At 40.2% G+C, this 16002-nt stretch overlaps 1 protein-coding gene across 1 annotated transcript in view; it reads right to left on the reverse strand.

Annotated features, from left to right (window-relative positions):
• usp22 (ubiquitin specific peptidase 22) overlaps window positions 1–16002 on the reverse strand; it is a 30615-nt gene that overhangs the window by 8647 nt on the left and 5966 nt on the right. Inside the window, exons 2-5 of the mRNA XM_083786932.1 lie at window positions 14401–14533; window positions 6961–7074; window positions 6679–6780; window positions 4532–4698 (exon numbers count right to left, since the gene is read on the reverse strand). Of these exons, the coding sequence (XP_083643058.1) occupies window positions 4532–4698; window positions 6679–6780; window positions 6961–7074; window positions 14401–14533 (516 nt within the window). The remainder of the gene's footprint in view (window positions 1–4531; window positions 4699–6678; window positions 6781–6960; window positions 7075–14400; window positions 14534–16002) is intronic.

The raw sequence follows: 16002 nt of genomic DNA on the forward strand, positions 1-16002 counted from the left end.
ACAGAGAGAGAGAGCGCAGATGATACACACGGCTGCAAAGAAGTACCCCAAGTCACATTGCTCTGCATTTTCAGCTTGTAGAATGGGGGCTCTATTTTCATCCATTCTAAACCCCTTATCCCTAAAATTCTTTGCCTTTTTTTTTTTTTTTTACTATTTTGAATAGATAAAATATCGGTAGCACTTTACAATAATGACCCGTTATAAAGCATTTATAAACGTTTATAAGCAGTTTGTAGACTATTAACAAATCATTATTAACCTGTTTGTTGACATTCGTAAATGATTATTAAAACCGTTATAACTATGGTTACAAATCATTTATAAGGTATTAGTAAGTAGTAAACTATTCATTAATAAGCCATTTATATACATCTGTAAATGATTATTAAATCATTTGTAATGACCCCATGATAAAGCATTTATAAACGTTTATAAGCAGTTTGTAGACTATTAACAAATCATTAACAACCTGCTTGTTTACATTTGTAAATGATTACTAAAACCTTTATAACAAATTTACAAATAATTTATAAAGTATTAGTAAGTAGTAAAACTATTCATGAATAAGCCATGTATAATACATCTGTAAATGATTATTAAATCATTTGTAACTGATGTTATATAATATATACAAGCTATTTGTATATTTGGGAAATGTGTTTGTTCATGTTTAACATATACTTTGTAAAACATTCCTAAAATATCTATAAATCCTTAGTACATGTTATTAAGTGGAGGAGGACAGTCATACTCGGATACGAGTGACCGCCGATGATGATGAAAGTGACGACAGTTCATCATTTACAACTGTCTGTTAATGTTTGTTCATGTTTAACATATGCTTTGTAAAACATTCCTAAAACATATATATCCTTAGTACATGTTATTAAGGTCCCTATAGTAAAGTGACGACAGTTCATAATTTACAACTGTCTGTTAATGTTTGTTCATGTTTAACATATGCTTTGTAAAACATTCCTAAAACATATATAAATCCTTAGTACATGTTATTAAGGTCCCTATAGTAAAGTGACGACAGTTCATAATTTACAACTGTCTGTTAATGTTTGTTCATGTTTAACATATGCTTTGTAAAACATTCCTAAAACATATATAAATCCTTAGTACATGTTATTAAGGTCCCTATAGTAAAGTGACGACAGTTCATAATTTACAACTGTCTGTTAATGTTTGTTCATGTTTAACATATGCTTTGTAAAACATTCCTAAAACGTATATAAATCCTTAGTACATGTTATTAAGGTCCCTATAGTAAAGTGACGACAGTTCATAATTTACAACTGTCTGTTAATGTTTGTTCATGTTTAACATATGCTTTGTAAAACATTCCTAAAACGTATATAAATCCTTAGTACATGTTATTAAGGTCCCTATAGTAAAGTGACGACAGTTCATAATTTACAACTGTCTGTTAATGTTTGTTCATGTTTAACATATGCTTTGTAAAACATTCCTAAAACGTATATAAATCCTTAGTACATGTTATTAAGGTCCCTATAGTAAAGTGATGACAGTTCATCATTTACAACTGTCTGTTAATGTTTGTTCATGTTTAACATATGCTTTGTAAAACATTCCTAAAACATATATAAATCCTTAGTACATGTTATTAAGGTCCCTATAGTAAAGTGACGACAGTTCATAATTTACAACTGTCTGTTAATGTTTGTTCATGTTTAACCCTACATCATTTTATGTTGAAGATGTTGTGTTGCTTTGTGGGTAATCCTCAGTACAGAGGAACTCCATACTGAGGGTAAGATGGTCTCCTGTTTGCTCAGGAACAAACAAATTAATTACAAACATCTAAGCTTCATATAAGTGGCCAGATATGCACTCATGTTTACATAGTGTTATTCAGTAACATTTGTTTTTGTATGACATGGTATCATATGACATTGTTTATTCAATTGTTTGAAAAACGGTTAGCATGTTAGCTAGCTGTTAGCACAGCTGTTAGCTGTGCTGTGTAGCCTGTGTTACATGATAATTCACTGACACTCCATGTAAGTGAATTTTCAAAAACGAATGTTACTGAATAACACTATGTAAACATGAGTGCATATCTGGCCACTTATATGAAGCATAGATGTTTGTAATTAATTTGTTTGTGCCTGAGCAAACAGGAGACCATCTTACCCTCAGTATGGAGTTCCTCTGTACTGAGGATTACCCACAACACAACATCTTCAACATAAAATTATGTAGGGTTCATAATTTACAACTGTCTGTTAATGTTTTTTCATGTTTAACCCTACATAATTTCATGTTGAAGATGTTGTGTTGCATTGTGGGTAATCCTCAGTACAGAGGAACTCCATACTGAGGGTAAGATGGTCTCCTGTTTGCTCAGGCACAAACAAATTAATTACAAACATCTATGCTTCATATAAGTGGCCAGATATGCACTCATGTTTACATAGTGTTATTCAGTAACATTCGTTTTTGAGAATTCACTTACATGGAGTGTCAGTGAATTCTCATGTAACACAGGCTACACAGCACAGCTAACAGCTAGCTAACATGCTAACCGTTTTCCAAACAATTAAATAAACAATGTCATATGATACCATGTCATACAAAAACGAATGTTACTGAATAACACTATGTAAACATGAGTGCATATCTGGCCACTTATATGAAGCTTAGATGTTTGTAATTAATTTGTTTGTTCCTGAGCAAACAGGAGACCATCTTACCCTCAGTATGGAGTTCCTCTGTACTGAGGATTACCCACAATGCAACACAACATCTTCAACATAAAATTATGTAGGGTTAAACATGAACAAACACATTAACAGACAGTTGTAAATTATGAACTGTCGTCACTTTACTATAGGGACCTTAATAACATGTACTAAGGATTTATATATGTTTTAGGAATGTTTTACAAAGCATATGTTAAACATGAACAAACATTAACAGACAGTTGTAAATTATGAACTGTCGTCACTTTACTATAGGGACCTTAATAACATGTACTAAGGATTTATATATGTTTTAGGAATGTTTTACAAAGCATATGTTAAACATGAACAAACATTAACAGACAGTTGTAAATGATGAACTGTCGTCACTTTCATCATCATCGGCGGTCACTCGTATCCGAGTATGACTGTCCTCCTACACTTAATAACATGTACTAAGGATTTATAGATATTTTAGGAATGTTTTACAAAGTATATGTTAAACATGAACAAACACATTTCCCAAATATACAAATAGCTTGTATATATTATATAACATCAGTTACAAATGATTTAATAATCATTTACAGATGTATTATACATGGCTTATTCATGAATAGTTTTACTACTTACTAATACTTTATAAATTATTTGTAAATTTGTTATAAAGGTTTTAGTAATCATTTACAAATGTAAACAAGCAGGTTAATAATGATTTGTTAATAGTCTACAAACTGCTTATAAACGTTTATAAATGCTTTATAACGGGTCATTATTGTAAAGTGCTACCAAAATATCTATCTACAAGCTCACAATGTGTCGATGTAGATCGGCTAGTTGAACTATTCAAAAATGTTTTTCAAAATAGTAAAAGGCAGCTCAAACAAAGATTTAAAAAATCTGCTTAATGTAATTTTTTTATATGAATGTCATATAAAAGCATATAAGTATGCGGACATCTCTGGCGTTTATAACAAACCAAACTGTTTGAAAATTGAGCAAGTTATCTTTATTTAAAAAGTAATGCCCCATAGACACAATGTGATGCTGCACCCCAGTAAGATGGCCGCCACATGGCGAGCCATGTAGCCTTTCTTATATATATCTATGGGCATGATTATTTCATTATTGTCTCCACCAGCCGAAGGCATGGGGAGAGTATGTTTTGCACTCCGTCCGTCCGTCCGTGTGTCCGTCCGTCCGTCCGTCCGTCCGTCCGTGAACAGCTAATCTCAGCCACCGTTAACCCGGTCGATGCCAAATTTTGCACACACACTCCCTGGATGCCAACCATGAACCTCTGCCCCAAACTTTCCAGAACGGCCTGTTATAGCGCCACCAGGAGGCCGCTTTGTGCAAAACAAGTTTTTGCACAGTACACCTACAGATTTTGTCCAAACATCACGCAAATTGGTACACAGTCTCTCTAGAGCCATTCAACGAAACGGGTCTTTCAGATTTATCAGACTCCATCCTGATTGGTTAAGATTGGCTTCCAAAGTTCACAGGAGTGCTCAGTTTCAAACAAAATGCTGCAAATCATGAACACATCGCGTGATTTCCGTGAAATTGTGCACCCACATTCCCACTAGGCCCAGGACGAAATGCCACATGAACAATTTCAACTCAGCCTCAAGGTGGCGCTATAACTGGCCCAAAAGTGTTTTTACCTCTAACTGCACGGATCTGTGGATAACCTGGTGGAGACCTGTGCCCGGAAGGGCACTTTTTCTAGTTAACTATAGATTAACAACAGACACGTTTATATATTTTATACTTTTCCAAGTCAATCCCCCCAACACACGCATGCACGCACGCACCTCTTGGAAGAGCTGTGACATCTCACACACCAGACAGGAGTTGCTCTGCATCTCACACTTATGTCTGTCAGAGAGGAAGAAGTCCCTGAGCAGGGGTGTGTGTGTCAGTGCCTGAACGATGCAGTTCATGAAACACGTGTTGCCCAGGTTTATCAGCCCACGCAGACCTGTGCAAGAGACACAATGGTATTTATTGTCACGGCGTACCAGAGATACAAAGAAATCCACTGCACAGTGCAGACACACTACCAATTTTCCGCAGAGGTCTGAAGACTCACCTCTTCAGACTCCACCTCAACCCCTAGAATTGATTGAATACTTTAACAAGTTTGTTAAAAGTACATTTCTAAAACGGGTAGTCCCAATACTTGATTCTGATTGGCTGGTTACCGTCACGTGACCGGTGTAAATTCCACCGATAACCCACTCCTTCAATCACTGGGGCTACTTGCCGAGCAAAACAAGGAAGTGATATGGCTAGCTCTGGTGGCGCAAAGTGTAGCTACTTTTGTGAATTAAATCGTTTTATTAGGTTAATATTGCTATATGTTTGTAACCGTTTTAGAAAAGCAATAAGCCACTCGAGGCCCCAGCTTACCGGGTATTTTACACTGGCTGGGGGGTAGGCCTACGCCCCCAGCCAGTGTAAAATAACCTGAGACCTCTCGTGGCTTATTGCTTAAGTAGTGTAGTACAGTCAAAGGTTATGCTAAAAAGGATAATCTACTTGTATCCCTTTTTGATGCTACTTATATCTTGGTTACTTGTTCATGTTTTGTTTCTTATATTTGTTTTTTCTCTACCACAAATGTTAAACGTGATTTAGAATGATAGCATGTAGTTTAGACGAATGCCGGGTTTATCGTTTACCTGGTATCCAAGCGTCTTCGAGGCACTACATAGTTATCTCTCCCCTTGCTTATGTGACTATTTAGCTTGTTGTTTACTGTCTAGAGCTCATGATTACTCTGTATATTCCGTTTATTTTACACTTTGAAAATCACATTTCACATAAGGATAAGTGCATCTTCCAAATGCCTGAAGTGTAAATAGTAATTGAAATTACTAATTAAGTGTGTATGAGAAATAAAAGGATGGAGGGAGAAAAGGGGTGAAGCTAGTATGCGGTGCTTTCACTAAAAACAACCAATCTCCATTTTCCATACCATGCTTCCATATTGCCAGTATGTCTATTAACCTAGGACGGTTTCGGACTGGGCGGAGAGGGACAGAAAGGATGGAATTAGAAAAATCGTCATAGGCTTCGCCTTGAGTTATATCACTGTTCCTTGCTCTGTCCTCTCTGAACATCTAATTACCAGATTCTCTGCCGTGGCCATACTAATTGGCTAAGATTGGCTTCCAAAGTCTGCAGGATTGGCCCGTTTTGTACAAAATGCCTCAAATCATGAACACAGCGGTCTGTTTGCCATGAAACATTGCTGGCTCACAATAAGTTCTTCCCAGGTCTTCCCTGGCGAAGACCTGTGCTCAGAGGATCACATTGTCTAGTTCTCTCTGTTCCTTTACTCTCTCTCCCTCTACTCTCTCGGCCTCTACAACTGCCTACTAACTCTCTCCGTCTCTCCACCTTTCTGTATCCGTCGTTTCTCCATCTCATCTTCTTTTTCCCAAATGCCCAGTTCCTATCCTCCTCACACTCTCTCTAAACCCATTGCATCTCTCTCTCCCTCCCACCCTTCCATCGCTTTTCTCCCCCTCTTCGCCATCACTTATCCATGTTCTCTCACTTATCTCCCTTCCCTTTCTCTCTCACCCTCCCACCATCTGTCTTCCTAAAACTCAGAGATGGTAAACAAGATAGATGTAAGCTACTACTGGATGCTAAACACCTAATCGGTCTCTCTCTCTCCCTCCCTCCCACCTTCCGCACACCCATGCTCATTTCTCCCTCACTCTTCCTGAACGCTCCCCAGCCATTGTTCACTCTCTTTCTCCAGCACCATTTGAGACGGGGAAATAGTCACATGACTAAATCCAAGTTGTCCTGTTGTACTAAAAATATGTTAGTGTGAGGATGCTGTGCCATGCACAACAGCATTATCCCCCCGTACTAAACCATCCTACGCATGCAGACAGAAAGATGAATAGAAAAATGTAATGGTAATAACATTTTATTTGGTTACCTATAGTACAGTTGGAGGTGATTCTCCGCCTCTTGGGGTTGTGTCTCAATAGCTCTAACTCTTTCTTAGTGGGCTCCCACGATGCATACTTCTCACCTACACCTGACACACACATACACACACACACACACACACACACACACACACACACACACACACACACACACACACACACACACACACACACACACGATTGTGAAACAACACTGAAACGGTGTTATGCCTACTGCACAGTGTGTGCTATGCCTACTGCTACTTCACAGTGTGCATGTTCTCCAGTACCTTGCATTTTCCAGGATTTCCTCTGCTCCTCTTTGGCAATCTGTTCCATGTCTTTGTCGTAAATGTAGTCTTGGCACACAAAGCAGTATATTCCCCCATACAACAAGTCTATGGCTAGAGAGAGAGAGAGAGAGAGAGAGAGAGAGAGAGAGAGAAGTGGGGGAGAGAGTAAAATTCCAAATTACTTTATTCAGTGTGAAATAGATGTGCTATAAATGTCTAATTTGTCTTGATCACATATGGTCATACTGGCAACAGTAAATCACAGCTGGTGTTGCAATAGAGAAAGAAATTGCTTAAGGGAGAGAAAGATAGACAGATCGATAGATTCTCCCTGGAAATAAAAACGTCTGGGTTTCCGAGGCTAGACAGATAGTGATCAGAACAGAACAGAGCTACATTTTCATGAATTAAATGTTAATGTTTTTTTTGTTTGTTTTTCAGTAAGTAATGAAAATAGCCATTCTAGATCTTCTAATTTCACTACTTTAGGTCCCGGGCTAACGTCTGTCTCTTAAATCTCCACCTGAAAAGTTTGGGAACCAATGCTCTATTCCAAGCATGTCATGCTGCCGCTTTTATTCCAGCCGGATGCTGGACTTATGAGCTCACATGCACAATATCTGTTAACCCCCATGGTTAACAGAGAGACAGAGAAAGCCTAGGTAACGCTTCTCAACATTCAGACAGACGTGTACCTGAATGTGTGTGTGTGTGTGTGTGTGTGTGTGTGTGTGTGTGTGTGTGTGTGTGTGTGTGTGTGTGTGTGTGTGTGAGTGAGAGAGCGGTTAAGAGAGTTAACAGGTGAGATAGGTGGGCATGTGAAGGATCATATCCTCGCTCACATTACACACAGATGAAGGGATAAGGTGGATCACCTCCACTGCTGAAAAAACAGAAACAGTAAACAGAAACTGTGAAGACGGATGCACCAGGCTTGCCTGTAACCATTAACCAATGCATGTGTGTGTGTGTGTGTGTGTGTGTGTGTGTGTGTGTGTGTGTGTGTGTGTGTGTGTGTGTGTGTGTGTGTGTGTGTGTGTGTGTGTGTGTACTTATATATCCTCAATGTTCTAGTGGGATTTAACTGCCTCCATTCTTCCGATTCCCTCCTTCCTCTCCTCCGTCCATATACATTCCGTTTCTCTCAGACTCTCCCTCTCATCCCATCTCTCCACCTCCTCCTGTCTTTCATTGCGTCCTGCGGCTAAGTGTTTGCTGTTGCCATGACAGCCTGACTCTGTCATCCTGCGCAGGTTTGTGGAGAGGAGAGAGAAGAGGAGAGGCCAGCGGGGCTGGCAAGGAGGAGAGGTGAGGAGGAAGTGAGAGGAGAGGAGAGGATAGGAGACAAGAGAGAAGTGCAGAAAAGAGAAGAGAAAGGCTGATTGGGAAGGAGAAGAGAGAGAGGACGAAAGGTGAAGCAAGGAAAGGAGAGAATATAGGAGGGCTTTTTCACCTTTTACAATTACGTAGTTCAAACATCGTATTTGGTCTCCTCACCATTAATAAAGGGTTAATAACCACAGCAACAACAACCCATTGAGGATATTACATACTACTACAGCAGTGGAGTGGTTCTTAAACTATTTCATCATGACAGGGACCCCCAAACTGATATGCTATTGGTCACAGCCAGACTCCCATCTGAAAATATTTTGTATTGTTCAAATAATTCTACAATATTCCCAATTTTTTCACACGATTATACAACATCCACAATCATAGACTACATCACAGAATTGATATAATAGTTTATTTAATGGACCTTTATTTAACCAGTAAAAAGTCAGTAACAACAAATAAATACAGGACAATAACAACACTGACAGACACATAACACCCGTAAAGGAGAAACAGAGAATCTAACAAAGTGACCAATACAAAACTAAGAGACTACCGGTAACTAATAAAGAAACTTATCCAAGACACCAAGTTTGAGCAAACACTGTGTGTGTGTGTGTGTGTGTGTGTGTGTGTGTGTGTGTGTGTGTGTGTGTGTGTGTGTCGAGTGCGAATGTAAATGCCTACATGAACGTACTTGGGCGGGCGTGTGTGTGTGTGTGCGTGCTCATGAAGGCACAGTATGTCACATCTATAATATCTGGCTTACAATTAATTTATTAGTGACTAAGTCATATGGCAAAGCACAAATTATGGCTTTGAGCTCAACCTGCACACGATCCCTGCACGCTACAGCATCGTCATGACAGACATAAGCTCATAATCCATTGCTGTCGGGCAGAAATATTGGATCTCCATGTTGAAGCAGTAACAATATTTCGGACTATATTTGAACTCCTGCCACCGGCCTTCAGGGCCCTGCTTCTCAGAGTGGTGTGAGACAGCAGCGAGGGAGTGTGTCAGATGTGACTTCAACTGCCTCGTTATGTCTACTTACTATATCTACTTAAACACAGACAAGTGGCAGAATTTTGGTCTTAATATTGCTGTATCTCAGTGCTGCATTCAACATGGTCAACTGCCACATTAATATAGGCCAATCGACTGTACATGGGGTGGGGGACTTTCTGGCACACTAAACTGGTTTAAATACTACGCAAAGGACAGGGACTACTTTGTGTCTACCGTATTAAGGTAATTACACGTTTAAGCACTAAGCAGACAGAAATTATATGACATACCATACCACTATAGGCTCCATTCCGGGGCCTCTTCTGCTCCCACTGGCTCACATTATGGAAAACAGCTAAATAAGTTACCATAATTATGCAGGCAACACACACGTTTACGTAACTATACCACAGGGGAATATGGTCCAATACAGGCAATCATTGCACTAACCAAATCAACCATTGGATGTGCAAAAACCGTCGGAGACAAAACAAACGTTTTTTTGGGAGGCAAGAGAGAACGACTAAAGGTCAACACTCGGCTTCATTCGGTGATATTAAAAACCTAAACCTAAGCCAGAATTCTTGGTGTAGTCATGGAATCTGACCTGGATTTCAACATCTTACAAAGTCAGCCTACTATCACATTAAGAATATATCAAGGATTAAGAACTTATTCTTCAGCAAACGTGTACATGCAAGCATTTATCTTCAGTAGCCTCGACTACAGCAATGGTTTCTTTACAAGTCTCCATAACAAAATCGCTCAGACAGCTGCAGGTTGATTCAGAGCGCTGCTGCTCGACTCCAAGCAAGTGGACCATATCATTCCAGTTCTCAGATAATTACACTGGCTTCCTGTCTGTTAAATCAGGGGTGGGCAACTTTGAAGATGGAGAGGACCACTACAGTTCCACACTCACTCCAGAGGGCCACATTGCATATACTGTCGTATCAAAAATAGCAGATCTACAAGCTCAAAATGCGTCGCAGTGCGGCGTTTTGAGCTAATGTCATAGAGTTAAAGGATAGAGTGAGGCCTGAGGAGCGACAGCCACACCCCACGCTATTCATTTCAATGGAAGTTGCTCAGTGGCGTTTTGAAGCACCCGGAAGACTGCCGGAAGTACGAGCAGAAGTTGAGAGCAGTCTAAAATTTGAGGTCAGGGTTGACACACTGAAGTCACTGAATGTCCGTCCACCTCCATGAACATGCTGCAGTCCCAGTTTTGGCCATTAGGATAGTGCGGCTTCACAGTTGGACAGCCGTTCTGGAGGCTTGGTTAATACAGATGAAAACAACCAGCAAGAGACACCAACAGCACATTAAAGAAGAAAACATGAGAGAGCTAGAGAGGAAGTGAAGACTCCACCTGCTGAGGCCGGAGATAAAACATTGTTTTAGGGTAGACGAGGGAGGGTGGAGTCTGATGTAGGCCAATTCCACTGAGGTCCTAAAGACGACTTAATTATGCCTACACTTGTCTGTTGAGATCGTTCCTTTTTCCTTCTATCGCGTGCGCGCACACACACACACACACACACACACCAGTGTCAGTTGTGTCATCTCATTTAGCTGCTAATCTCATTAATACTCATAACTGCACACCAGGGGGGAAGAAAAGAGACCACACACACACACACACACACACACAGTGTGAATGATTGAAATGGTTCTTAGAGCTTGGGTTCTGGAGCAAAGTTATATTCTTCCACTACTAATTTCCCCGGAAGTGCCGTTCTGCTGAATTCCACTGTTTAAAATCCAATTCTGTTGCATTCTGAATCCGGTTCTCCACAATAATAAAAAATGGGACTGAATATTCTCAGCAAGGAGATCGACACTTGAAACTGCGACCTGCAGTCGCAATAATAATATCCTTTTGATTATGGTACAGTGATGTATGTCATTGTGAATCTGTGACATACGTTTATTTAATGGTCAATAAAGATTAGCTTGTAGAAGAAGTATACAACTTCACTCTCCAGAGCAAACATAAGTGTCACACCGTTTTAAACACAATTTTTCTCTCCAGTGCAAGTTTCAGACAAGCCGTGCCTATACTGCCTAAAGCCCAGAAGTATAATAGTGTTCTTGGTAAACGGAAGGATTCCCCATTGTCTGAATTAAAGATGTTTGGTTTCCCTGCAGGAAACCCCGGGGGATTCAGGTGTTTACATCAGGGGCATGTCTGGGATCATGTTTCCCCATGAGGGGTAGAGGTCAATAGGGGTGACTGTACTACAGGAGACTAGCTGAGCCTGAAGACCACAAGTTTAATATCTCCCGCTGGGCCGCTTGTATAAACACAAATTTGCAACAATTGAAACAATGGCTTTTACTTTCATCATCCTCCCTTTCATTTCTTGCCAAAGGGGAAAAGACAATCCCAGATGTATTTTTGTTTTCTTGCCACTGTGTCCACCATCGTTACATCCTCTCAACTGACACACTGAAAGAGGTACTTTCAGAGCTCATCTTGCTTCTAAGTGCGGAGTGCTGATGACATTTGGTGGTTTTCTGACACAGTGCAGATATAAAGATGTGCATCTACTAGTGGAGTGAAGCTGTATACTTCTTCCACCAGCAAATCTTTATTGATCATTAAATAAACGTATGTCACAGATTTACAATAACATACATCAGACTCACCATAGTCAAAATGATATTATATTATTATTATTTAGAACTGTGCAGTTTCCCAATGTACTTACTTTTCAAGTGTCGGATCTCCTTGCTGAGAATATCCAGTCCCATTTTTTATTATGGGGAACCCGGTTCAGAATGCAACAGATTTTAAGCAGAACGGCACTTCAGAGGAAATTTGTAGTGGAAGAATATAATTTCACTCCAAAACCCAAGCCCTAAGAACCGTTTCAATCACGCTTGGTTCTCCAATGATACTCTGCGTTTGTGTGTGTGTGAGTTCAGACATGCTGTGTGCATAGTGTGTGTAGTCTCTTTTCTTCCCCCCTGGTGTGCTGCAGTTATGAGTTTAATGACATTAGCAGCTAAATTAAATGACACAACTGACACTAGTGTGACAGTGATAAAAGTGTATGTGGTTTGCATAAAAGTATGTAAGCTTTGTGATGTAAGCTTTTACATTGGATTCGACCTGACATTCACACACCAACAGCAAAGGAAACCACCCAAGGTACCAACTAGCGTCTGACATTTAGGATGGCCGAATACCCGGGGTAAAAATAATAATTAAAACTGCTGTGACTGAGCCAAGTGAAAGCTGTCTAGACCTGCCCGGTCAGGCAAGTAGGCCTACCAATTGAGCACAAAGTCCGCTTTCCTTTCCTCCATCAGCTGCGGGCTGACCACACCTTTAAGGTCCTTTCAGATGAGCAGCGATTAACGCACTTAGTAATTCATTTCAATGAGACCTTTACGCGGGTGTGGTCCCGTTAAATTGTCACTTGCGTGCTTCCACGACTGACTAGACCTGGATTCTGTTGAGCTTTTTGAGTGGTGCAACCACTCCTACAACAAGCAATGTCCGTATGTGTATCTGAGCACGAGTATATGACTTATTAGTACCAGTAGGGGGCGCCAGAAACAGAGAGAGGGATAGTGCTGTGCCTGCTGCCTGCTAATGAGAGAGAGAGAGAGAGAGAGAGAGAGAGAGAGAGAGAGAGAGAGGTGGGTGGGGGGGGGGGGATTGCACCACTCAGTTCACACAGGTGTGATTTTCTTTTACGCTTGCGTTGTCACAAACCGTCTTGAGCAGACTTGACCTGGAGCAGACTTGTCGTTGATTCAGGCGACAACGTCTGCATTAATCGATGCCCTCTGAAAGTATGCCTTTAGGCCGGTGTGCACCAAGCCTCCAGAACTGAGACGGAGAACTGAAGTGCAATGGACATGCTGGCTGATCATAGGTCCTGCAGCGTATTGCGGCTGGGGCCAGACACATGAACCAGTGAGGCGGGCACATAGGTTGGTGAACCAATTAGGGAGCTAGCGTTTGGTTTCCAGCGCTAGTTTGAATACGCCACTCTATGCCTTGGAAAGGGAGCGTTCTTTGAGATCTCCTGATGGAGCAGTGGTTTTCAACCAGTGGTCCGAGGACCACCAGTGGTCTTTGAGGGGATTCCAGGTTGTCCCCAGCTAAATGATGGAGTTAGTAACCAAATGGAGCCTTATTAGCTCTTCAACTCTTGAGTGTGTAAAATTAAACAAAATGGACTACTCATGTAACTCCTACTGTGATCCAATCTCCCTCAATCACACACACACACACACACACACACACACACACACACACACACACACACACACACACACACACACACACACACACACACACACACACACACACACACACACACACACACACACACACACACACACACACACTTTACTCTGTGCTTTAAGTGTCAGAGGCTGGCTCTTCATTAAAACTCTCTCCTGTATAATTAGCTTTTCAGCTGCCTTTGTTTTGGAAGAGAAGGAATTACTGATGGAGAACCTGCAGAGGGTATTCATTACATCTCTTTTGATGTTTGGTTTTAAAGACGTAGGGAAATGAAAAAGCGATTTTTCACACATTTCTTTTTTAGCATATTCGTGGTCATTTTAGGGGCATACCTAACAATCTATGCCAAAACAATGGAAAACTTTCCGCTTGTGTGCATTTTTTACATCAAAAGAACAGAAATGTGCTGCGTGATGACGTGTTGAGGCCCGCTTGAATAAAATGAATCTTGATTTCAATCTTGATTTCATTTATTCCAATTGCTGCACGTTCCTCCAAAACACACCTGGTTATGATTACAGCACTACTCCGTTTAAAATCTCATTCAAGATGACATAAAGACAATAATAGTTTAAAACGTAATCAGCACGCTAAAATGTATCTGAAAACATAGTTTAGAAATAAGTCACAAGCATTGCTGCCCGTCTCTCTGTTACTTGTAAATAAACAAACTCTAGGCATCATGCATGTAGTGGAGCAGCACCAACACACACCTGCTCTCTGAGAACTCTACTCCTGTAGAGGGTGTGTGTGTGTGAGTGTGAGTGTGAGTGTGAGTGTGAGTGTGTGTGTGTGTGTGTGTGTGTGTGTGTGTGTGTTACCCAGGTTGTGGCGTTTGCTCTTGGCATGCTCGTGGATGTGTTTCTTGTTGAAGCAGCCAAAGAAGACGCAGTGGAGACACGAGTGCAGACGACTAAGGTGAGCCCCGCACATGTGACAGATACATGACTTAGCCTGGAGAGAGAGAGGCACACACACACACACACACACACAGTTGGCTATAAACCTTATCAAATGATCATGAATTTCCCTCTGGGTCCAACTATAACATAAAATGCTTCATGTATTACAATTTACAATTTAGGCATTTAGCAGACGCTCTTAATCCAGAGCGACTTACAATAATCAAGAACAAAAGCATGGGAATACATCACAAAAGCATTTATCATAAAACATGCGTAAGCTAAGAAAGTAACAGTGGAATATCTATATTATGAGACTATACATATAAACTATATACTACTATGCTATACATATGTACTATGGCGTGCTATGACTATATACAATGCAATTATAGTGCCATCTACATTTTACACATATTACATTTACATTACATTACATTTACAGTATTGTACCATTTCAGAAATAGGCATGTTTTGTAGTTAAGAATATGAAATATGAAATAGAATAGAATATGATACAGCATAATATTTACTTTAGGCAACTTTAACAGGGGAAAAAGCATCAGATTAACATAGTCTCTCTTGAAATGGGAAAGACAACAGGAAAACTAGTAGGCCTAGCCAAGAACAATCAACTTAAAGAAATGGGGCTGGGATAGTTTCACCCCCAGATTGATCTCCTCATTGGGCTAACTTCTAGTCTGTGAAAAGCACTGGGGACCCCCTGGAACTTTCTCAACAGCCCCTAAACGCCTCTACCCCCACTTTGGGAAGCACTGGTAAATGGAGGAATGCAATTGTGGCTGAAAGGTTTGATTAATCGAGTAGCATAATGGACTGTCACTGTGTAGAGTCCAGTTTGGTTGCAACAATGGACCTTACCTGGCATCCCTATATTCCTAAACAGCAGATGTACAAGCTCACATCATGTTGTGATGTGGTGTGCTGCTATGCTTGTGCTACTGTTGTACAGCGTAGTATGAAACAGCCTGAGCTATTAATCAGATTAATCAAGTCTTTTCAAGTCAATAATAAGTCCATTATAAACAATTTAATTTGAATGTTTTTAACAAGTCTAAATTATAAAAAATTAAAAGGGGTTATTATTTGATTATTCAATTTATCATAAAAGTAACCAATAGAATCAATAGTTGTACGTGACTGGTCCAGTAAATCAGTCACACGCAGACAAGCAGAAGTGTGGACCATTTGAGAGTCTAGGGCAGATAGTGAGTTCAAAAGAATGCAGATGATAGAGGCATGACCATGAGCTACTGTAGCAGCAGGAGAAGTGAATCTATCAATAGGTTGTAATGAAAAGTGAAGCATTTAGAAATGTCCATTGTGCAACTATTTCACTAGCCTACTAAATGAACAAAAGGATAACGTTACTATTATTAGTTCAAATGGTCTCTGTAGCTCTGTAGCCTAGAACATAAAGACACATGAAACAGAGAAGACTCATTTTTATTCCAGTCACACATCCCTTTCCATGCAGCCATACCATCCATGAATTATGAA

The sequence above is a fragment of the Protomyctophum parallelum genome (genome assembly GCF_964188405.1).
Source record: "Protomyctophum parallelum genome assembly, chromosome: 17".
Classification (NCBI taxonomy): Eukaryota; Metazoa; Chordata; class Actinopteri; order Myctophiformes; family Myctophidae; genus Protomyctophum; species Protomyctophum parallelum.